This window comes from Halichoerus grypus, chromosome 8, assembly GCF_964656455.1.
Source record: "Halichoerus grypus chromosome 8, mHalGry1.hap1.1, whole genome shotgun sequence".
In the NCBI taxonomy this organism is placed as follows: Eukaryota; Metazoa; Chordata; class Mammalia; order Carnivora; family Phocidae; genus Halichoerus; species Halichoerus grypus.
Genome location: NC_135719.1, coordinates 137,273,112 through 137,296,400, shown reverse-complemented (window position 1 = coordinate 137,296,400; position 23,289 = coordinate 137,273,112). Strand labels below are relative to the sequence as shown.

Here is a 23,289-nt window from a genome sequence, read left to right as displayed (position 1 = left end):
TTCTTCTACAGTCTGGTCACTATTTAAGGACAGAGGGTATGAAACAGAAGTACAGGGGCGCCTGGGTGGCTCAGACATTAAGCATCTGCCTTCAGCTCAGGTGATCCCAGGGTCCTGGGATCGAGCCCCACATCAGGCTCTCTGCTCAGCGGGAAGCCTGCTTCTCCCTCTCCCACTCCCCCTGCTTGTGTTCCCTCTCTCGCCGTGTCTCTCTGTCAAATAAATAAATAAAATCTTAAAAAAAAGAAACAGAAGTACACACCTGATAGCTGGACTAGGCCCTCCCGTCTGATTAGTTCCAGGGAGTTTCAGAGATGTGCCAGGGCCTGTGAGATGAGATGGCAAAATCAATTAATATGTTAGTTGTTAATCTGTAAAAATTGTCAGCTAACGTAATTTTCAGAAATGCGCCCGCCTGGTGCAAAGGACATTAATAACAGGAAATGTATTTTAGGGAAATGTGTTTGAGACTGGTATTTATTGAACATCTATCATGTTATTTTATGTTATCACATGTAATCCTCACACTAAGTCTGTAAGGTAGGCAGTATTCACTCGTTTAGCAAAGGCTTAGAGGGTTAAGCAAAGAGGTCAACCTGCTAGTAGAGCTGGGGTTCAAACTCAAGGCCAGCAAGCTCCAAAGCACCAAAAGACAGCTCTATACTCAGTTTATTTCTGATATAAAATCTAGAATTGAGACATTTTAGCTCCAAAAGAGCAAAATGATGAGGAAAAAAGAATTTTAACATGAACCATACGTATTTTTTTTTCTCAATTTTCATTTGAAGCTTTAAAGTTATCTTTCAAAACATATAAATGACTGATAACTGTTATAACTATCAAATACCAGCAAGACCACCAAATGTGGTAATCACTAAATACCATTTGCACCAGCACATCCGCAAGCTGGGGACTGGGCTTCTGTGACAATCCCAACAGCATTCACAGGCCAGCGTATCACCCCGTCACCTCACATCAAGCATTAGAGCAAATCACCTTCAATTATTACAGTGAAGTGATTTTTTCCAGTGATCTTTTTTTTTTTTTTTTTAAATCCTTTTAGAACACTTCTGTTGTTTGGGTGCTTCCTGGGTTGCAACTCTCAGATAAACAATCTTCTGATATACTTAGATAAGCAGTTCAGCTAGAATGCATTTTAAATATAAAATCTTTTTAAATGCATAATATGGCTTTTATTAAAAAATGGCTTTATACAGCAATCTCACATCTTAAGTTTAAGATAATATAATTGAATTGGGGAAGGAAAGTCTTTGTACTATATGGCAGGATAGAGACCATTTACTTGATACAATGTTTTTTCATGTATATGTCTTGTGTTTCTTTTATATACAAATAGTATTCTTCCTCCTAAGGGCATTTCATTTACTTAAGGGAAAAACCAATACTTACGTGGAACTTGAGCAATAGCATTTTCATCCAGCATCATTTCTGCAATTCCTTCCTGATCTACATCAATTTCATCTACGTACACCATTTCGGTTAGTGCTCGTGCCTTTAAAATCCAAGCTGCCTATAAGCATGGATAAAATAAAGCATATATTAAGTAGTATTAGAAGTACTGCCTATAGGGGCGCCTGGGTGGCTCAGTCAGTTAAGCGACTGCCTTCAGCTCAGGGTCCTGGGATCGAGCCCCGCATTGGGCTCCCTGCTCGGCAGGAAGCCTGCTTCTCCCTCTCCCACTCCCCCTGCTGTGTTCTCTCTCTCGCTGTGTCTCTGTCAAATAAATAAATAAAATCTTAAAAAAAAAAAGAAGAAGTACTGCCTATAGAAGCTTTATTATTGTCTAACTTTGTATTGGGCATGTTTACCACTTAGTGCATTATACTAATTTAAAGGACTATGTCAAGAAACTAAGACAGGAAGGCAAGGTCATTACTAATCAAGAAATACCCATTAGATCAATTACCTAGTAAATAAAAGTGTGGTATTACGTGGTAGTCTTCTAACATGCCTTTTTATAAGTAAAAGAAGATCTTTAGAGAAAATTTTACTGGAATAGTAATTTGAAAACAAATTAATTAAGCTACGACCACAGTGCTCTTTCTGCCTTCAGGACCAGAAGTCCATCATGAAGACTTCCCTGATGGGGAAACCTACTAAACCTACTAAACCTACTTACCTCTTGTCTTTGTCCTAGAGTATTCTCTTTACACTTCTATTATATGTACTTACCATATTCGAGAAACTCTGTAATTATTGGGCACAGGGTAGCCCTCCCTTCCCCAGAACACAAGCCTTTTTACCTTGTTCAGTTCTGAATTTTCCATAACACCTATGGTTTTTGCACACATTAGGTATTCCAAAAACGTTGAATTGAACGAAGATCAATTTCTCCCAATTCCCAGTAACTAATCAACACAATCTTGGTTGCTTTGTGATCTAGCCAGTAGAAAAACTGCTATGGGGGGGAGGGGGAATGGAAAACATAATTAAGGAATCTGGATATCAGCTTTGCTCTACCTTGAGAAATTAGATGTCAAGGTCTGCACAGTTACATATCTTGTTAAACATTTAAAACAGCCTTATCAGAAATGTTTACCTTTCCGCTTCACTAGAGACTAGAAGCAGAGAACAAATAAGTCCTCATGTAAAGAACCCGAGATGCATTCAGTCAGTCAGTCCATATCTATTGAGCACCTCCTAGTTACATAGCACTGGGCTAGGTTCTAAAAAGGAGACATGAGAAGATTAAAACTTGGGATTCTAATTTCCCTGAACACATCACCTACTTGAATTAAGTGACAAGGCAAAGCAGCGCATGATAGGTGACCGGTGTGTGGTATAGAAAATAGTTTTATAGGAATTAAAAAGGAGAGATCTTTTTGTGGGCTAAAATAATTGGAATGCATATATTAGACAAAAATTTGTAAGGAAAGAAGAAACTCTTCATACTTTCACTTTAATGGGAATAAAGAAGGCTGCCTTCATTGCATCCTTAGGTTCCTAAAATGAAATTATATTTGGTTAGATGATTGGGTTTTTTAGCTTATACTTTCCTGGGTAAGGTTTACTGGATTCTCATCAGATAACTTTTAATAAAATATTTCAACTGTGTGGATTTAACACAATTGAATGAGCAGAATATGGAATCAAAGACTTAATTTGTAAAAAAAAAAAAAATCAATTCCAATTGGAACTGCATCTAATTATGGGATCCACTAAAGTGTGGAAACAATTGGAGGTTTTCAATCCTCAAAGATCAGGAAGGTTGGCAGATCTATACAAGTATGCTCAGGGGTCAGGGAAGTCATCCCTGGCTTGAACTAATGGTTTAATTTAACTTCAAAGATGGAAATAAGTAATCCTGATTTATCTTGAGTCCCCACAGCTCAGACTGCCCTGCAAGGATCTAATGGCTTTCATTTCTCAAAAGGGTGTTCCTTGTTCAGCAGTCTGGACAGGAAGGACCTGCAGCATTTGCTTTGAAACAGTAAAGCAGGATGTGGGCTCCGCCGGTTCACTCCCATATTACCAGGGAGCACCTGCTACATACATGCCAGGTCCTGGGAACAGAGATGAGTAAGCCACAGGTCTAGCTCACACGAATTTCAGTGTTGTAGGAAAAGCGCAATAATAAAAGTCTGGAGCATACTATGGGAAGAGAGAAAGACACACCCAGCTGCCTGGGGTGGGGTGGAGGGTGGGGGGTGGAAGAAAGGTAGGAGAAAAGAGTTCGCTAATGGCCAAGACTGGAAAGCGTTTACTAGGCAAAGCAATGGGACTAGAGCAGCCTAGCTTGAAGGCTGGTGGCAAGTTTGGCAAATCCAAATCAGTTGAGTATGGTTGAATCAGGTTCAGCTGAAGCAGCAATCAGGGAAGAAGCTGGAGAAAAAGGCAAAGGGCGGATGAGGGACCCTGTACGCCACAGTGAGATATATGGACTTTCATCCTGATGAGGAGGAGCTCATGAAGCTTCAAAACTATGACTTGGAATTCTAGTTAAATCGACTTTTTAAAAGCCAAGTTTTTATTATTATAGTATCATTTATATAGCTGGGCATTAATTATCCCTGCACATATCTTTTTAACAATTTGCATGTATCTACTGTTATAGTCCACTCCATCATGCTTCCTGACATCCATCTGCCTACTAACCTCTCAAATATTAAGAAGGTACAACTTTTTTTTTAATATTAGGCTAAGCAAAACAAAGTAAATCCACTGTTCCCTACCCACCAAATGAATAAATGCTTCACATTTTTTAAAAAATGTTATTCCATAAGAATTCACTTTTCCAAAAAGGTAAATAGATCTATATTTATTTCAGTTTCTAGAACCTAATTCTTCAGAAGTAGAAATAATGGTGGGAATCTTGTATATTTAAAGATCTATAGTAAAATCTACTTAAACCATTACTTAATTTTAAATTTCATCAGTATTTGAGAATATTAATCTTCCTGATTTTCCTTCTGTCCTAACAAAACTGACCTTGAAAATCACATATCACTGCCTGATTAAACATCAGACTGTATTCAAGAACTGCTCTTGGCAATGTGAACAATTCTTAGGATTTTGATGAAAACAGCAGATGGGGCTTTGGCTTTTTTAAAAAAAAGTTTTTTATTTTATTTTGGAAACAAGCCAAGTATGTTTTACAGCCCTAAAATCCTCTGTTTAAATTAAAAAAAAAAAAAAGTTCAAAACTAATCAGTGATTAGAGTAAAATGCATAACAAGGCACAATGGATGATCCCAAACTGCCCCTTGCATCTGAATAAAAATATAAATTGGTGCTATCAGATATGTTTAGGTTGTTACTAAATGATAGGGTCATGTAGTAAATACATTTGAATACCTATCCATTGGAAGTATAGTGAAATCAACAAAAATCATAGAAGTGTAGGAACTTTTCTAAAGGGAAAAGCATAGATTCTCCTTATCTAAGTGAGTAATCATCATGTCAATTATGTCCTTCTTTGTCTGTGAAACATAATCCCATCTCCTTCACCTACTGAGGCAGTCTACATGACATTACTCTTGAGGCAATATCATCAGGGATATAATGCCTTGCTTGTACTATCTTCTGTGAGGTTGATCCAATTTTTGAAAATAAATATATGAAAAGGTAAAAACTCTAGTGACTGAGCAAAACACGTTTAAATTGTCCTGTTCCTTTTAAGACAGAATTTGAGGCCACTAGTTTAAGACATAAAAGAAACAATTTTGTTAGGTTATTATTAGAATAAGGCCGCCAAAGAACAGCCTGTCTAACCTGATTGAGCCATCATAAGAATCAGTAACATGTGACACTCTGCCTGCTCTATGAAAATGAAAACTTAGACACAAAATATCAAATTGTTACTGTAAAGCCTCATTTATTTTGAAATTGTAAAAATGTGCAAAGGGGGAAGGCAAAATGTGTAAATAATGAGCTCAAAAGAATCCTGTCAGACTTGTTCCCTTTTTATTCTTTTACATCACTATCCAGTGGATAATTCAGTCTACGGTAACAGAACAGGAAAGTTAATACTAAATACAGATCCTTCATCAAGTCCCTGCGCTGGATGGAAACTTTCAAACACCATTTACAGTTTTAAAACCATACCAACAATGCAATTACTGGTGTTTTAATTTAATTTTAACAAAATCTTCCAAAATTACTGAAAACAAAAAGCACATTACTTACTCTATTTATAATTTAGGTCCTTCTCAAACGAATTGTACATATATTATGCAAAAAACAGCTTTGTACCATCTATCAATTTGGAAATCATGATTATGAACATTGTAGACAATGTTTAAATCCTTTTCAAGAACAGAGTGCTACATTTTAACCTATTTACGGTGCCTGTTTAATGCCACACAGACCTCTATCAGAGTACTTTGTATCTTGCTTTCTTCTAAAAGGTTGGATGATTACTCATATGAACCACATATGAGGTTCCAAACTGTTTATTTACCTAAAAACCACTGTTACAATTCTCTCTTATGTGACAGGGCAAACACCTGGCAATATTTAAGCTCTCTGATTTGTAGCACTTTCATCCCTTTGCCTTATTCCCAGACTTACTGGAAACCCTCTTGAGTTAAAAGATTCACCTCCTCTCCTTGGGTTCCCTCCAGACTCATTCACTGTGTCTTATCCAGTTAGCAGGTCTCTGTGGCCACCTCCTATCTCTAACCACAATGGTTTAGTAGACATGGCTATCTGGCCAGTGTCCCTTCCTTTCTTCCTCGTGGTGGCGGGCACCACTGTCTAAAACCAAGCCCTTCCCAAGCAGAGTCAGCGCACTCTTTACTCAAAACATATTGTCCTATCCATCACGGACTTTTTGGACACTTGGGGCTCTGCTGACTTCTTGGCTCCCTTTCTAAGCTCCTGGTTCCCCTTGCCTCCTCCTCTATTTTTCTCATCCTCTGGTCAATATTGGTCATTTCTATTTAAGCTCCAAGTCCTAAGAACATAAGACTACTCATCCATAGACATAAAAATATTGGAAATATAATACTTTACATAAAAAGGTACAGAATGTCTGGTAGAGATGGCTACTTTTATAATGGCATTAATAGATATGCAGCAAGCTTTCTAATCTACAGGAACAAGTAAGCAATTGGAACTATAGTATTCTCTAAACTAAAGGTTGCAGCTAAACCTTTACCTGAGACACTGGCAATTCAGGATCTGGTTCCTGGAAAGCATTAAGAAGGTAGTAAACATTTTTAAGAAATACAGTTTCTACAATAAAAAGTCTTAGTGACGAATTAGGTATGTGTAGGTGGACTCAAACTCATTCAATAAAAATCCAAATATTAACTTTAATCTTTCTCCACAACTGCTTTCAAGAGTTTGAGATATACTAATACTAATATTGGTATTAGTGTAAAACTAATATACACTGAAGAGTGCTGGATTTTCTACACGTAGGAAATTCTAATTACTCTAACCTCATTTAAAGCACAGAGAAGTTATCTTAACTACTTGTTTAATGAAGACACAAACTCTCAGAAATTAAAATAATTTTACAAGTATACCAAGGAAACATTTCTTTATACTCAAAAATAAGTTCATGGTGGTTAAAACATTCAGACTTTAATCACTTGGGGAGGAGGAAGAAAATCCACATACTATAAACCTTTCTGCTCCACATATATATAATGGGATTAGTGGCTGAAGATAAAAAATTAATTCTGACTGTAATGTACTCTGAGAAATGTTTATAAATAGACTATGTCATATATATTAGTGTCAGGTGCTAATAAGCTCAGCGTTTTTTTCTGTCCAAATTAAATAGAAATCCACTAGGAAAAAGTCAGACTTGTAACAAATTTATTTACAAAACATCTACATTTATATATCTACAGTTAGCAACCTGCATTGAACACTTAATTGGCAGCATGTTTTATTAGGGAAGCTACTAAGAAACAAAACAGAGAAAGAAAAAAAAAATCCTTCCTTGCCTTGCTTTCTACAGCTCTAAAACCCAAGAAGAATACCCTAAATATTTTTTTAAGAATATATTATGTGCACAAGAAATGTGTAAGCCATCTGGTCACCATACAATGATAAGCAGCACAATGATAGCACAACACACAGTAGGAACATGAGAGGCAAAGGCTAAGCTAGGCTAGAAAAAGTGAAGGCCTCAGAGGGTGGGATTTAGAGAATATTTGGCAAGCAGCTGAACCAAACACAAAACAGCAGCTAAGAATACGTGGCAATTGGAGGTTTTCAATTCCAGTGTGTATAAGGAAGATCTGGAAAAGTACAGATTGCCTAGAACCCACAGTGCATACTTAAACATACCGATACAGGCAATGAGACGACAGAAGAAATAACCTGTCTATTCTTTCCTCTATTTGTAGTCATGTCTGTATGAGACATGTCTCTCATTTGAGTCTCGAGACAACCACTGGAGGGAGGCAAGTCAGTGTTCTTACCCATTTGACAGATGAGGAAAACCAGCTCAGAGAGGTCATATAATTTGCTCAAGGTCACACAAAGAAGCCAGAGCTCTTCCTTGCCAGTGCATCTTGGAGATTAAAAAATGAGCTGGACATAATAAGGCAGGATTGAAGCATAAAGTGTAGGAGAGGTACAAGATAAGTTCCATACAGAAAGGGAAAAAAACGTTGACCAGACAGTACTTGAAAAGGAACACAAAACAGGTATAAGAGCTAGAAGCCTCTAATCGTAAGTAAAAGCTGGAAGCCTGTTATCCTGCCAAGGGCAAGAAGATGCTTCCAGTGGCCCAAACTCAAACTGCCAGCTCAGCCTCAGTGTTCTGTTCACTGATAAAGGTCTTTGTGCTCCATGTGGTGGTTCTGCCCCACAGGAACACATTTGTGATTTACCATGCAGGTAAAGAGCATGTGGGGAAATGATAAGCAATGAGAAGGTCAGAGAAGACAATGAGAGGCCCAGAGGATGGGAAGGTGGAGAGACAGGTGAAGTTGCTTAGATGGAAGAAGGAGAAAGGCTTGGAACCAGGAGTGAGGCAGAGAACACGTTAGTTCCGCAACATGCCCCGGACATCCCTGGCACCCCACAAGGTGCTTAAAACATTCTATGAGGAAGGCACAGAATTATATAAATTTCAATACAATGTATCAGATGCTATATTCAAATTAGGGGCCAGTTATAGATGACTTAGAGGGAGAGGGGAAAAACGGAATACATGGGAGATAAGGGAGTCAGAGAAAAGGGAAGGAGATTATTCTGGAAATTACTGAGTGCCAGGGATCTATGAACTATATTCAACATCACTTTATCATCAATTTCACTGAACATTTTCCTCACAGATGCTTCCCAGATTACCAACAATCCTTTCAGAAAAATATCAATGACAGAATCCTACTTGCAAATATCTCTAGCTATATAGAGAAAATAGCAGCTAACATTTGTGATCACTTACTGAACTTAACGCTTACAACAACCCTTTGAGGCATATTATTATCCCCGTTTTACAGATGAGGAAACTCTGAGGTCAAGGTGTACAGGCAGTGTTTGAACCCAGACACTCCGGGTCAAGAGCCTGCACTTGGCTGAGTATGTGAGATCATAGCAAGGCATGAAAGCTGGCTACTATATGGTGAGGGAGACCAAGGCCGGGTATGGCTAGTCTGGACTGGAGATCCATCAGGAGTAGCAGGACTAAGAAGGAAGAGTCAGGATGTTTTAATTTAAAGATAGGGCAAAACTTTTTTTTTTTTTTAATCACTGGGACTTTCATCTTTGGGTCTCTCAATTATAGTCTGTTATTTAAATTAATCCACCCAAATAGGGAATCACAAGTTAGGTTCATTTGGTCTAGCAGATTATTTCCATGGGTATCAACACACTTGAACCTAGGGGAGCCTGGGTGGCTCAGTTGGTTAAGTGTCCAACTCTTGATTTCGGCTCAGGTCAGGGTTGTGAGATCAAGCCCCGTGCCAGGCTCCCTGTGTCAGGCTCCATGCTAGTGCCTGCTAAAGCTTGCTTAAGATTCCCCCTCTCCCCTCTCCCCCTCCCCCAACAACTTTCTCTCTCTCTCTCCCTCTTAAAAAAAAAAAAAAGGGGGTGCCTGGGTGGCTCAGTCGTTAAGCGGCTGCCTTCAGCTCAGGTCATAATCCCAGGGTCCTGGGATGGAGCCCCGCATTGGGCTCTCTGTTCAGCAGGGAGCCTGCTTCTCCCTCTCCCTCTGCCTGCTGCTTCCCCTGCTTGTGCTCTCTCACTCTCTGCCAAATAAATAAATAAAATCTTTAAAAAAAAAAAAAAAAGAAAAAAGGAAGCACCAGGCCTAGCCCTAGAGTCAGAAGAGCTAGGCTTGATCCTCAGGGAGTCACTTAGCTGCATGACCTTGAACAAATCATACAACCTCTGTAAACTAGTCCTCCTCTCGAATTGGAGCAATAGTGTCTATAGGATAGTTTTAAAAAGAAAACCTTGCATTTTTAAGAATACTTCATAATTTTCAGAGTCTTTTCACATATGCTATCATAGTTAAAGAAAAGTAAGGTGCTATCACTTTCAATAAGAAGTATCAGTCACATAGAATTTCTTTATAAAAACAATCCTATAATGAACAGAAAAGCACCAAACTCGCTATTACTTCCCTCTCAGAACTCAGAACTAACTCCCAGTCGTGGCACATCAAATTAAGACTTCCCTTTGACTCTGCTTCAAAGTGAGTGAGTGAGAGGACGGGGAGCGGAGTGACACTGCCTAGAACCAGCAAATACTAATTAGCATCACATCAGTTTGCTTCCTTCCTTCCTCCCCAGGGTAAGGCTCTCTCTCTTAGGTTGTTGTATTACTTCAGGGAATCAAATCTCTAGATAATTCTGAATGTGACTTCTTAATTGCCACCAATACTTACGCTGGCTAATGAGTCTGACCCGGCTTTGCTCTGAAACCACTGAGACATTATTCAGAAGTTAACAGTAACAAGAAGGAAAAAAAAAAATGTAAGAGAACATAGAAATGGATGGATGTCAGAAGGTTTAGGGAGATCTAGGGACCAAGTAGCCAAGTAGGAATGTAATCTATAATTCAGCGGGAATACAAATTCATTAAATGAACTGCTCCACAGAGTATAAGAATCAAAAGATTAAGTTTGGCTGTCTCCATGGCCCCAAAGAGGAAATAAATTAGATAATTATACAGAAAGATGGTTTTGTTTTGTTTTGTTAGGCTTGGAGCACCAGATCATTGTCTCAATCAACTGCTAAGATGTAGCTCACTGGGGACCCCTGGTTCCATGTCTTTCCTCTAAGCCAGGCTTTCAGCCTTTTCTCTATCTTCAAATCATTTACAATAATAATCCCCTCCTCTCTGTAACATCTCTCATTATAAGCAGAGATTGGGGAGGAGAATGTGAATTCCCATTCTGATATACAGCCAACACTCCCACTCCCAGAATCACTGATTTTAATAATTTGAAAATCTATCAGAAATCTACCCTATAATAAAAGCATACTGTCTTTTAAAAACCTCACTGCCTGAAAAACCTGCATGTTTTATGAACTGTTTAATTATAATGGAGCTAAAAAAAACTGGGGCTGGTTTTAAAGCCACGCATCTGACATATGGAACACAAAGAACAGTAATCAGATTAAGGAACTAATCAGGATGATGGACATGAGCTGTAACAGCAAGCATTCCCTCTAGGTCACATTGCTGTGTGGAAGGAAGACCATTTTGCATTTCTCCCTTTTATATCTTACAACTTATAACCACTTTTTCAATCACGATTTAAAGAACACTTTGAAAAAAGACAATGCCTCTCTATGAATTTCTTGCTCTTACTGTATTTTATCAAGCAGGGAGGCTACAATAAATTAACCAGTTATCTTTCTTTCTTTTTTCTCAAGAGATCAGAACCTTAAAGTCATGCTTACAGACCCTGCCTTCTTATTTCTCACTACTCTGCACCTGGGAAAAACAGTTCACAATCCATCTTCTTCAAGAACCTTTCCCCATTACCAAATACCATGTTATTACAGTCAACCTATCCTTCAGTCCTTTTGTGTCCAAATTAAAATGTATTACTCTAAGGAAACATGCTATTCCATAGTATACCTCCCTGACTAGCCTAACTACCCTGACTTTGGCAAGAATCAGAACTGAATAAAATCCAGATGTCCTAATGGAAAGTACAAGGCACAACTTAAATATTTTTGATGATAGTATACCAAAATTGTATCTCTTAAAGGAGAAATAAATGTAAAAGGAATAGTCTCAGAGGTGGGCTTATCCTAAAAGCCTGATGTATCAGAACCAAAATGGGTTGAGAAGCTCCCTGGACCAGCTTAAAGAAAGATTAACAAATAACAAATCACTTTAGAGAGGTTCTCCTCACCTGGGACAAAAATAAGCAAAACCAAAAGTGAAAAATAACATCCAAAACAAAAGCTATTTTTGTCTTGGGAGAGCAAAACTGAATCCATTTGGCACACATAAAAATATTTTAACTTCCTTGCTCTTCCGTGTGTCCAGACAGTGCTTCAAAGTAATTCATTTGTTCTAAAATCAGTTTGGTGGCACAGGAATGGTAATTCAAAGTGGGGAAAAAATACTCTAAAATGTAGAAGCCTCAAAAAAAACAGCCCATGAGGCTAAAGGAGCATGTGAAGATAAATCAGCTAACTGCAGAGCTGAGGACCATCTGCTTCTTCTCTGATCACATTTCTGTTAGCTTTTCATAGATTGGGAGTCTCACCATCATTTAACTTCCTCCACTGAAACAATGAGAGTATCATAAGAAATGCCAGTGATGATAACTACTATCAGAAACACTCTCGTGGAGGAATCTAGGAAGAATTTTCTTAACTGATTAAAAAACAATAAGGTGGGGGTGCCTGGGTGGTTCAGTTGGTTGGGCGTCTGCCTTTGGCTCAGGTCATGATCTCAGGGTCCTGGGATCGAGCCCACGTCGGGCTCCCTGCTTCTTTCTCTGTCTCCCTCTGCCCTCTCCACCCCCCCCCCCCCGCTCATGCTCTCTCTCTCTCTCAAATAAATCAATAAAATCTTTAAAAATAATAATAATAAATAATAAGGTGTACAACATGTTCACTTGCTATATTTATATATTGTAAGAAGACTACCATTATGGTGATAGTTTGCACCTCTAGCACATCACATAATTATCATTTCTATTTTGTAGTGGGAATAATGACCTGAGCCAAAACATGACCTGAGCCAAAACAAAAACAAAAAACTGACCCTCAAATCAAGAAATGAGTTAAGAATGTCCATAATGCAATTACATTTATTTGAAAAGGTAAATATATGTTTAGGAACCTATGGGGGTGGAAGGACACAAAGGTCCTCAGGCAACTAAGATGATCTTTGTAAACAGGAGGGAAGGTGGTACACATGGATAATGCCATCAAAACACAATAGGGGTGCCTGGCTGGCTCAGTCAGAAGAGCATGTAACTCTTAATCTCGGGGTTGTAGGTTCGAGCCCCGCATTGGGCATGAGATTACTTAACAATAAAATCTTTAAAACACACACACACACACACATAAACACTAATACAATCAATACACTCATTCGGCAGATACTTAATGAGAGCCCCTGTGTACCAGTCTCTGTGCCATAGCCAGGCAGATACGCCATCCTGGATTCATGTTGTAAGGAAAGGAAAGAGAATTTTCAAGTTTTTAATCAAAGGAAACTTCTTAAGCTTCCTAAGGCTCTTCATTAGTTGTATCATCACTCCAACATAAATATTTTTAAATGTTTTAATTAAATAAGAAAAAGGGAAGATTTCTACATACCGGGGGAGATCATACCAGGAAATATTTCCAAAATGAAATAACATATGGGTACAAAGTACACAAATTTGTGATAAGAAAAGCACACAGTGAAGGAACTCTCATGCACTGTTGGTGGGAATGTAAGTTGGAACAGCCACTGTGGAAAACAGTATAGAGGTTCCTCAGAAAATTAAAAATAGAAATACTATATGATCCAGTAATTCCACTTCTGGGTATTTACCCAAGAAAACGAAAACACTAATTTGAAAAGATATTTGCACCCCTGATGTTTCCTGCAGCATTATTTACAATTCCCATGATATAGGGGCACCTGGGTGGTTCAGTCGGTTAAGCGTCAGCCTTTGGCTCAGGTCATGATCCCAGGGTCCTGGGATTGAGCCCCACATCGGGCTCCCTGCTCAGCGTGAAGCCAGTGCTTCTCCCTCTCCCACTCCCCCTGCTTGTGTTCCCTCTCTCCCTGTCTCTCTTTCTGTCAAATAAATAAATAAAATCTTCTAAAAAAAATAAAATTATAAAAAAAAACAATTCCCATGATATAGAACCAACCATATCCATGGATAAAGAAGATGTGGTATATATGTACAATGGAATATTACACAGCCATAAAAAAGAATGAGATCTTGCCATTTGCAACAACATGGATGGACCCTAGAGGATACGATGCTAAGTAAAACAAGTCAGAAAAAGACAAATACCATATGATTTCATTTAAAACAAAACAAACAAACAGAAAACAGAAACAGACTCAAATAAAGAGAATAAACTGATGGTTGCCAGAGGGAAGGGGTGCAGGGAGTGGGCAAAATGGGTGACAGGGAGTGCCAGATATAGGCTTCTAGTTATGAAATAAATAAGTCATGGGAATAAAAGGTACAGCGTAGGGAATATGGTCAGTGATATTGTAATAACACGGTATGGTGACAGATGGTAGCTACACTTGGGGTGAGCACAGCATAGTATAGAGAAGTTGAATCACTATGTTGTACACCTGAAACTAATGTAACGTTGTGTGCCAACTATACTCATATTAAAAAATTAAAAATAATTACTTAAAAAAGAAAAGCACACAGTGGAAAAGCATAGTGTTTAAAGGTTGAGTCAAAAAATAACTAACATAAGGGGCACCTGGGTGGCTCAGTCGGTTAAGCGTCTGCCTTCAGCTCAGGTCATGATCCCAGGGTCCTGGGATCGAGCCCTGCATCCACTCCCTGCTCAGCGGGGAGCCTGCTTCTCCCTCTCCCTCTGCCTGCTGCTCCCCCTGCTTGTGCTCTCTCTCTGTCAAATAAATAAATAAATAATTTAAAAAAATAACTAACATGAATGAACCCTATAAACTTTTCAGCAGCCCTATCCAGCTATCAAAAGCCCAGTTTGGTAAGGTAACTCAAGTTAAACTTCTATTCCTGACAAAATACTGCATTATTCTGGCAATATATATAGTTCCTACTTAACTACCTCAGCAAAACAAATAAAAAGGATTAGAAAGGAAAAGAATATCATAAATTTCTTCTAGATTTGGTACTGATTCTCCTAGGCCTACTCTGATATTTGTAGGAGCTAAACTTATCAACCCCTGCTCATAACAAGAAAATACTAACAAAGAATAAGATTTTTTAATGTCTGTGGTATTAGACATTAACTATGTATCACATTATAGACTATTCTTTGAAATCCACAACAAATAAGCCAATAGAATAGGCCAGGACCTAACAAGACCTACTACCCTGATGATCTTAACCATGTCAAATGGTTAACCAATGCCAACAGCAATATTTCCCTATATAAACCTGTGTCTTTTTCTTCATTATCATTATCAAAATCACAGTTCCACCAAACATACCTTGTAACAAGTCTTTAATCTGCCAAGAGGGCCCATAAGGCCTAATGATAGCTGTACAAGAAACCAAATAAAAAGACCCAAGCCCTTACCTTATTTAGCTGCTAATTCAGGAGTTGTAGACAAAGTCCTTAATCTGTTTATCTTACTCTTCCTAGATAAAAAGGAGCAAGAAGATCTCTACAGCCCCATCTAAACCATTAATGAAAACACTGCTGCTTTGCCCTGCACCTTCCAAAATGATCTCTCCAAGATAATAAGGGAGAGATCTGTCCCTCTGCCTCCAAAAAAGGCACCAGAGATCACGTAAGTTTCAGAACACTGTCTCAATCAAAATTGGTTAGGTTTCCTTCCTTCAGGACTTTCCAGAGCCTTTAATACAAGTACACAAATATGTCAAAATTCTTTACCATTTAGCTAAAATCTGGAAAAAGGCACAGTAGATGGGAAAATGTACTGGGAAAAGTTGAGAAACACACCATTATGAAAAATCTGGCTACATAAGGGCCAAAGAGGCAGCATAATATAGATAAAGAGAATGGGTGTACCAGCTTTGTAATTTGGGACAAATTACTTCACCTTGTGCCCCAATGTACTCAATCTGTAAAATGGGGGAAATAGTACCAACTTCCTAAGATGGCTGAGGATTAAATGAGATGACTTATAAAACCCTCTGAACCAAGCCTGACACAGAGTAAATAATAAATGTTAGCTATTATTTTTGTCACCTACTTTGCAACGTTATTCTAAGCATTGAAATCCATATAATTCACACAACTCATGCCTGGCAAGTGATAAGCACTCAACAAAAGGTCATTTAATTGAACACATATAAAATTCTGATCACAGTGCCTAGCACAAACTAAATCTGGATTCACAGGCACAGTACTGTACTGAATGCACTATGATTATGTTACTAAGATTATAGGATCTTTTTATTTAAAGATTTTTTTATTTATTTGAGAGAGAAAGGGCGAGAGAGCACAAGCAGGGGGAGCGGCAGGCAGAGGGAGAGGGAGAAGCAGGCTTCCCGCTGAGCAGGGAGCCCGAGTGGGGCTGATCCCAGGATCCTGGGATCATGACCTGAGCCGAAGGCAGACGCTTAACCTACTGAGCCACTCAGGTGCCCCAAGATTATAGGATCTTAACCATTAATAAAAATAGTACTGCTTTGCCTATAACAGTGTTTCCCCAGGAGACTATGTCTCCCTAGTATGATAACAATGAAGATATCTGACCCTTGCCCACTACCAAAAATAAGTTTCAGAACTATTGTATTAATCAAAATTAGGCAAAATTAAGTTTCTTTTCTTCAGAACCCAGGGCCTTTAGTATGAATCTTGAATCTCTCAGTAGGGAATATACAGTTCCCAAATGCATTGAATGAGGAAACTTCCTTTCACTGAACAACAGTTCTTGGGACTATTGCTGTGTGGAACACAGAATGGAAACTGCCCTAAATCGATGGAAAAACAGAAATAGCATGTACTTTACATTGTACTTTACATTGTACAGCATGTACATTGCAAACCATTGTGCCTAGAACAATGTCTGGTACATCACATAGAGTTTTAACAAACTTTTGTTGTACAAATGTAAAGGAGTCAAGATTTTGTAACGTTCCCAGACATATTTGATTGTGGAATTTTTTTTGGGGGGGGTTTGAGCAGCATCTGTGGGACTACTGTGGCAAGAAACACTTAGAAAAATGCTTCCTGGGGCAGCTGGGTGGCTCAGTCGGTTAAGCACCAACTCTTGATTTCTGCTGGGGTCATGGTCAGGGTCCTGGGACCCAGCCAGGCATCAGGCTCCCGCTCATCAGGAAGTCGGCTTGAGGATTCTGTCTGCACCCCCCCAACCCCCCTGCATGTTCTCACTTTCTCTCTCTGAAATAAATCTTAAATTAAAAAAAAAAAAAAAAGAGCTTCTCCAACAAAAACGCAGTCCTATTAACTAACATGAACTAACACAAAAAAAGAATCTAGCTTAGAATTCCCACTAACGTGGATTGTTCTATCTGAAAGTCAAAACGTTCACCTCAACAGGTTATCCTCCATCCCCTTGCTGGGAACTAAGGCAGAGCCTAGTAACAGTCTTCACACATATGCCTCCACTTATGTAACTCCCCTCAATTGCCCCTTTTTCCTAACATCTCCGATGGCAACACCACTAGAGGAAAAGCTGGAGAACCAGTTTTTACTAGAAGCACTGACAAACTGCCACAGCTCTGCTCTTATTCTCCTTTTTTCTCCTTTTTGCCTCTTCCAGGAACTACCTACCACGGGAGTATATGACCATTCTCTCTCTTTAATATCTTAATTCATCTTACTATTGTAGTACAGTAAAAGTTTAAGTTTTCTTAAAACCATTGTCATCATTCCTTTAGGGGGTCTTTTTTCCCCCCATTCCCCACTCCTAATAGTAAATGTATCTCTTCCCCTCCTAGATTCGCATTTCTCTAACTTGTATTATTTGCCTCAAAATGCACTCATGTCCCAGAATCAAAGCCTCCTTCACTCTTGGGACAACAATCTTAAGATGAAGTGGAGAGGGGCGCCTGGGTGGCTCAGCCGTTAAGCGTCTGCCTTCGGCTCAGGTCATGATCCCAGGGTCCTGGGATCGAGCCCCACATCGAGCCCCACATCAGGCTCCCTGCTCTGCGGGAAGCCTGCTTCTCCCTCTCCCACTCCCCCTGCTTGTGTTCCCTCTCTCGCTGTGTCTCTCTCTGTCAAATAAATAAAATCTTTAAAAAAAAAAAAAAAGATGAAGTGGAGAGATCACAACGTTTGATCCAAAACAAAAAACAAAACTAGCTATTTCAACAAGAGATGAGAAGTTACAGATCTTTGTTTATACATCATTGTTTTAGAAATTAATAACGCACACGCAGCGAGCTTCCGAGTCCATCCATATGCAAGTATAAATGAATTATCAAAGTTCTGCACCCAAGTAAAATTCGGTGACTTTTTAAGTGTTCCTTTAAGGGACCCGTAAAGGAAAGGAGCTGCTGAAGTTTGAGGAGGGGGCGGCCAAGACACAGCACTCGAGGGTCCCGCGGGGACTCGGGGACGCCGCCGACAGGGACTAGCCGGCCACGGCCCTAGGGGGTCTCGTTCCAGATGCCTGTGCTGACCACACGGTCAACTTGGCCCTGGGCCTTCCTCCCTGGAGCCCCCACCCGGCACCCCCAGTGTCCTCTGCCTCTCGCTGGGATCCACAGGGCTGACGGGGTCCGGCTGGTACCTGGTCATAAGGGGACTTCTCCAGCATCTGCGTGCACAGATCTGCGCAGAGCTGGAACTTCCTGCGCCTAAAATAGCTCCAGGCCAGGAGCAGCGGCTCCATCTCCGAGCCCATGGCGGCGGAGCGCGGCCCACGAACGACCGGGGCCCGGGCCAGGGAGGGCGGGGTCGGGGAGCGGGAGGCGTCCAGCTCTGCCGGGCAACGCTCGGCGGCAAGGGCCTTGCCTGAGAGGTGCCCGCATCGCGCCTGAGAACAGGAAAAAGAAAACCCAGCACGAGCAGAACTCAGCTACAAGGCTTGTCAAACCTTGATTGCAAAAAGGGTGTGCTTTTAAAGGATACATATTTCATTAATTTCGAGAAGAAGGCACCATGGCTAAATTAAGAGGTAGTGACTTAGACACCTCCGACTGGGGTCCTCCACTCTCGCAAAGGAGGAGCGGTTGCCTAGCAGCCGAACGCTCTGCTTACTTAGCGAATCTAAGATTCTCAGGAGTTGACCCTCATACGGGTCACTGTCCTACTCTTCCCGTGTACGCATCCTTGCCCCTGTCATTTGCCGTTCAGACTCTAGAAACACAAGCATGAGAACAGTTTCTTCAATACCATACTGCCCACCAGAACCCAAAGACCTATGTCCTAAAATTCTCCAGTTTGTTTCAAGTCCTCAAAAAAATCTGTGTTCGAATAGAAGGGGGCATTGAATACGGCTTAGTCCAACCGACGCATTTTACAGGTGAGAAACAGATCGGCTCAGAGGAGAGAAATTATTTACCTGAAGTCTCATGAATTTAGGGAGCTGCACTGTGATCTGGGTGACTACAGGCTGTTAATACCGTTTATTCAACGATGCATGCAGATTCTGGATTACAAATTGGTGACGTTTTTGCAAACAAAATAATGCAACACAAAAAATTAAAAGGGAGCTTTTTGAAACGCCATCTCCAAACAATTGCTGTTTGTCAAATGCTTACTTGTGCAGAATGATTTCTTTAGACACAATTCTGACTTCCCTCTAGAGATTTACACAGATGACAAATATCTTTAATGGTTATGAAAAAAAGAAGTGTGACCGGGCTAAATCCAGGTAGACTTCATTATGGAGGACTAGCAGATCTTTTTTCCTTGCCTCCTTCCTACCACAGCGGGAGAGGCAAGAGAGGAAAAATTAACTTAATACTGAAGAACTTTCTGGTCAGGTCTAAATCTCCTTTATAGATAAGAAACAACAACTCTTAGCAAAGATAAATCACTCACAATTTTCTCAAACTACTAGGGTACCATAATGCAGACATTATATTTAAGCCAGATACTTATATCTTTCATAGATATCAAAATAAAACTACCTTTCTAACCTGAGAAATGGGTTGAGGGTGGTTTTTTTTCTCCTTTACTAAGCAGTCTTTCTTGAATTTTTGCATCTCAGAAGCAAATAGTTATGTTTATTGTAATTAGTCCATTTTTGTTTCCCTCAAAGTGCCTCTAGAAATGTATTTAAGCAGCCTCTTGTTTCTGGGAGTCAGGTTTTAGGACCACACATGCTGCCAATTGCACTTGAGCTCAATATTTCAAAGGGACTTTTTGTTTTCTGATACAGTATAAGCAGATGCTATATAAGTAATTCTCAACTCCAGCTCCATATTAGATTTTTAAAATAAATTTTTTATTTTAGAGTTCCCCTATTGTTAACATTGTTAACATTTTATATTACTATGGTACATAAAATCACAACAAAGGAACCAATATTGGCACACTGCTATTAACTCCACAGTTTATTTGGATTTCAGTAGGTTTTCCCTGATATCCTTTTTCCATTCCAGGATCCTACTTTAGATATGTTATTACATTTAGTTATTATGTCTCCCTTCCTTCTTCTGGTCTGTGACAGTTTCTCAGACCTTGTTTATAATAAACTTGACAGTTTTGAAGAGTACTGGTCAAGTATTTTGTAGAATGTCTGGAAATCTTTTAAAAACAGATGCCCGATTTCCATCCTTAGAGATTCTGATTTAAATGGTTTGATGTTAAATAAATAAATAAATGGTTTGATATAGAGCTAAAGCATCAGTATTTTTTTTTTTTTAAGTTTCCCAGTCGATCCTAATAGCAGCCAGTGTTGAACACCATGTTGAGTTCTACATGGTCTTGCATATATTGAGATTATTGCCAACTTCCTACACAGGAATGAGGTTTTTGTAAGTGGGAAAATAAATAAATAAATACATACATACATAAATACATACATACATAAATACATAAATATATAAATAAGTATGGAATTTAAAAAGAGGCATTAAAAATATTTTAGGGCCTTAATAATTCATCTTAGCTTCTTTCAAAAGTCTGCTATTTGTTTTTCTTTTAGAGAAGTCAAATGGATGAGGAAAATTGTGGATTACTTAGCAAACTGCTGGATGTGAAACATGTCCAAATGTAGCATAAACTGTGCCTTTAAAAGGTTATAAACATTTGTTATTTTTTAATCATGTAAATATGTTAATCAATTGTATGAATGTATAGATAGACTTTATTACATTTTTTATAATTTCTAATCCATAATGCAGAAGCCATTTTTTTAAATGGCATGCAACTAACGGGAAGAATAGCAAATGTAACAGTTCCTAGTGAAAGCGGTAGATAGGAATTACTAGAGCCATTTTCGTACTGAAGAAAATGAAGCAGAGAGATACCTTAATCCCTTTGAAAGGGTCAGTTTCACAATCAGAGCTAGATCTCAGTTCATGGATCCTTATCTTTTGCTCTCCAGCAACTAGGTATCTCTTTAGGTTAATTCGGTTTAAAGTCAAATGCCAAAGATAATGTAACTTTAAACGCCAAAGTTTAAATTTTCTTCAACCTTAAACGGGTATTATTCGGGCCATTTAAACTTAACCCAAAAGAAAAGCAAAGTTAAAATGGGATCTTCTCTTGGTCAACAAGTATTTGCGTAGGCCCTATGCTTGGTGAAAACACAGAGATTAAAAAAAGGGGCCTCCAGCCCCAAGGGTACTTAGCGGAAAGAGCATTGGATTTGAGGTCAGACTTACTAGCTGTGTTTTCTCAGGCAAATTAGGAATCAATATAGGATGCTGGTTAAGAAGTGGGCTGTGGAGCGGCATTTCCTATATTTGAACTCCTGACTCTCCCAGACATTAAATGTGGGGATCTTGGGCAAGTGGTATAGTAGTCCTGTGCCGCACGTATGTGCTTCATCTATAATATGATGTGTGTTTGCTGCGTTCTTTAAGAATTTTTGATTCTGCATTAAAGGACAAGGAAAACAAACGGGATGGATGAAACTCATAAGAAATGTTAACTATAGATAGTAAGTATATTATAGACCTATAGGACATGTTAAACATAGAATAGACATTTATGTGTTAAACACACTGAAAGGATGAAAAAAATGAAAGTGTTACTTGCGGATAGACAGAGATGGAAAGCAAAATAAACCTTAAATATTCATAAAGCATGGATCAGCTTTATCAACTCAAATTGGCTACCCATTGGTATCACACATTCTAGCACACTTGCCCTCTGCTTAAAATACATACTGCTGCTCACCGGGTTATCACAGAGCTACAGCCATAGCCATGCATATTTTAGAAGCCTCTTCATCTCTCCAACAGAGCAAGCATGTATTGGCACCACAAAGCTTCTTCCATCTTTAAACTTTCTTGCCTGCCCTTAACTCTGCTCCTTGTAACCACACCATCTGCAGTAAAGGAAAGTGGTGCAAAGAGAGTCAGGACATAGGAACTTTGAGCGACCCACAGGCAATGTGGTCCTTCCACCTATTTGCACTAAACTCTTAACCTTTCCCTTTGCTTTTCGCTGTAGATTTTAAGTTGATTCAACAAACTAGCTGGTTTGAGCATTTTAATTTGGTCTATGAACCTTTCAATTCCAGGACTTCTGGGCTAGCCTTCAAGTTTGTGTACTTAGAGGCCACCATGGCATTTCTCCACTACATATAAAATGGGGACGATGATGACTACAACAACGATGATGATGACGTAGTGACTATCTTATGGGATGGTTATAGAGATCAAGCCAATTTAATTTAGGTAAGGCATAATTACATCATCTTTTCAAAGAACACAGAAACACATTGGGATGGAAACCAACAATGTATGTAACCAGGGATCACCTCAATTTTCAGTCAGACACATTTATTACATGCCAGAGAAAGAGTACTTTGAGACAATACCAAAGAAATTGGAGGTTGAAATTTATGGGGGCACCTGGGTGGCTTAGTCGGTTAAGCGTCTGCCTTCGGCTCAGGTCATGATCCCAGGGTCCTGAGATCAAGCCCCACATCAGGCTCCCTGTTCTCGGGGAGCCTGCATCTCCCTCTCCCTCTGCCTGCCGCTTCCCCTGCTTGTGCTTTCTCTATATATATGGCTCTCTGTTGAATAAATAAATAAAATCTTTAAAAAAATAAAAGAGTGTGGAATATCACATAATGGAGTTTGCACATTCAATGAAAAGCCACCAGGAAAATTTTATCAGGAAATAAAAACAACTTGAATGACTTATAGTAAAGGCAGAAAGATCACTTAGGATACTATTGCAATAGTTAAGGTACAAGATTCTGGAAATAATGGGCATGGACAGAAGAGGCAAAAAAAAAAAAAGTTAAAGAAATAAAATCAGTAGGACCTGGACACTGATTGGATAGGTGGAGGGCATTTGGCTAAGGAAAGAGAGAAAGCTAGTCTAACTCCCAGGTTTCTAGGTTGTGAGTGTATGGATGGGGGGCCAGTCATCAAGATTAGAGTGAAGGAGAAGGAATGGGTTGAGAAAAAAAAAGATACTAAATTCAGTCTGGGGCATAATGATTTTATTGTCTCTGGGACAGCCAGATGGAGATACTCTGTTAGTAACTGGAAATAGATGCATGTAAGAGGCCATGGAAAGAGGTCGGGGATGGAGATAAAATTTGAGACTCATATAATTTTGTATCTACTCATTGAAGGCAATGGAGAGG

At 39.2% G+C, this 23,289-nt stretch overlaps 1 protein-coding gene across 3 annotated transcripts in view; it reads right to left on the bottom strand.

Moving 5' to 3' along the window:
- The window catches only part of TTC8 (tetratricopeptide repeat domain 8), a 52,796-nt gene extending 33,644 nt beyond the window's left edge, over window positions 1-19,152 (bottom strand). The window contains exons 1-4 of one of the 3 annotated variants that reach the window (XM_036085528.2): window positions 18,301-18,463; window positions 6,620-6,649; window positions 1,411-1,531; window positions 263-326 (exon numbers count right to left, since the gene is read on the bottom strand). In XM_036085528.2, coding sequence (XP_035941421.1) covers window positions 263-326; window positions 1,411-1,531; window positions 6,620-6,649; window positions 18,301-18,414 — 329 coding nt within the window. In that variant the 5' untranslated portion in view covers window positions 18,415-18,463. Of the gene's footprint in view, window positions 1-262; window positions 327-1,410; window positions 1,532-6,619; window positions 6,650-18,300; window positions 18,464-19,074 lie in introns of those variants that run through there. The other 2 variants (XM_078054091.1, XM_036085529.2) reach the window with 2 other exon arrangements.
- Window positions 19,153-23,289: the final 4,137 nt, after the last annotated feature.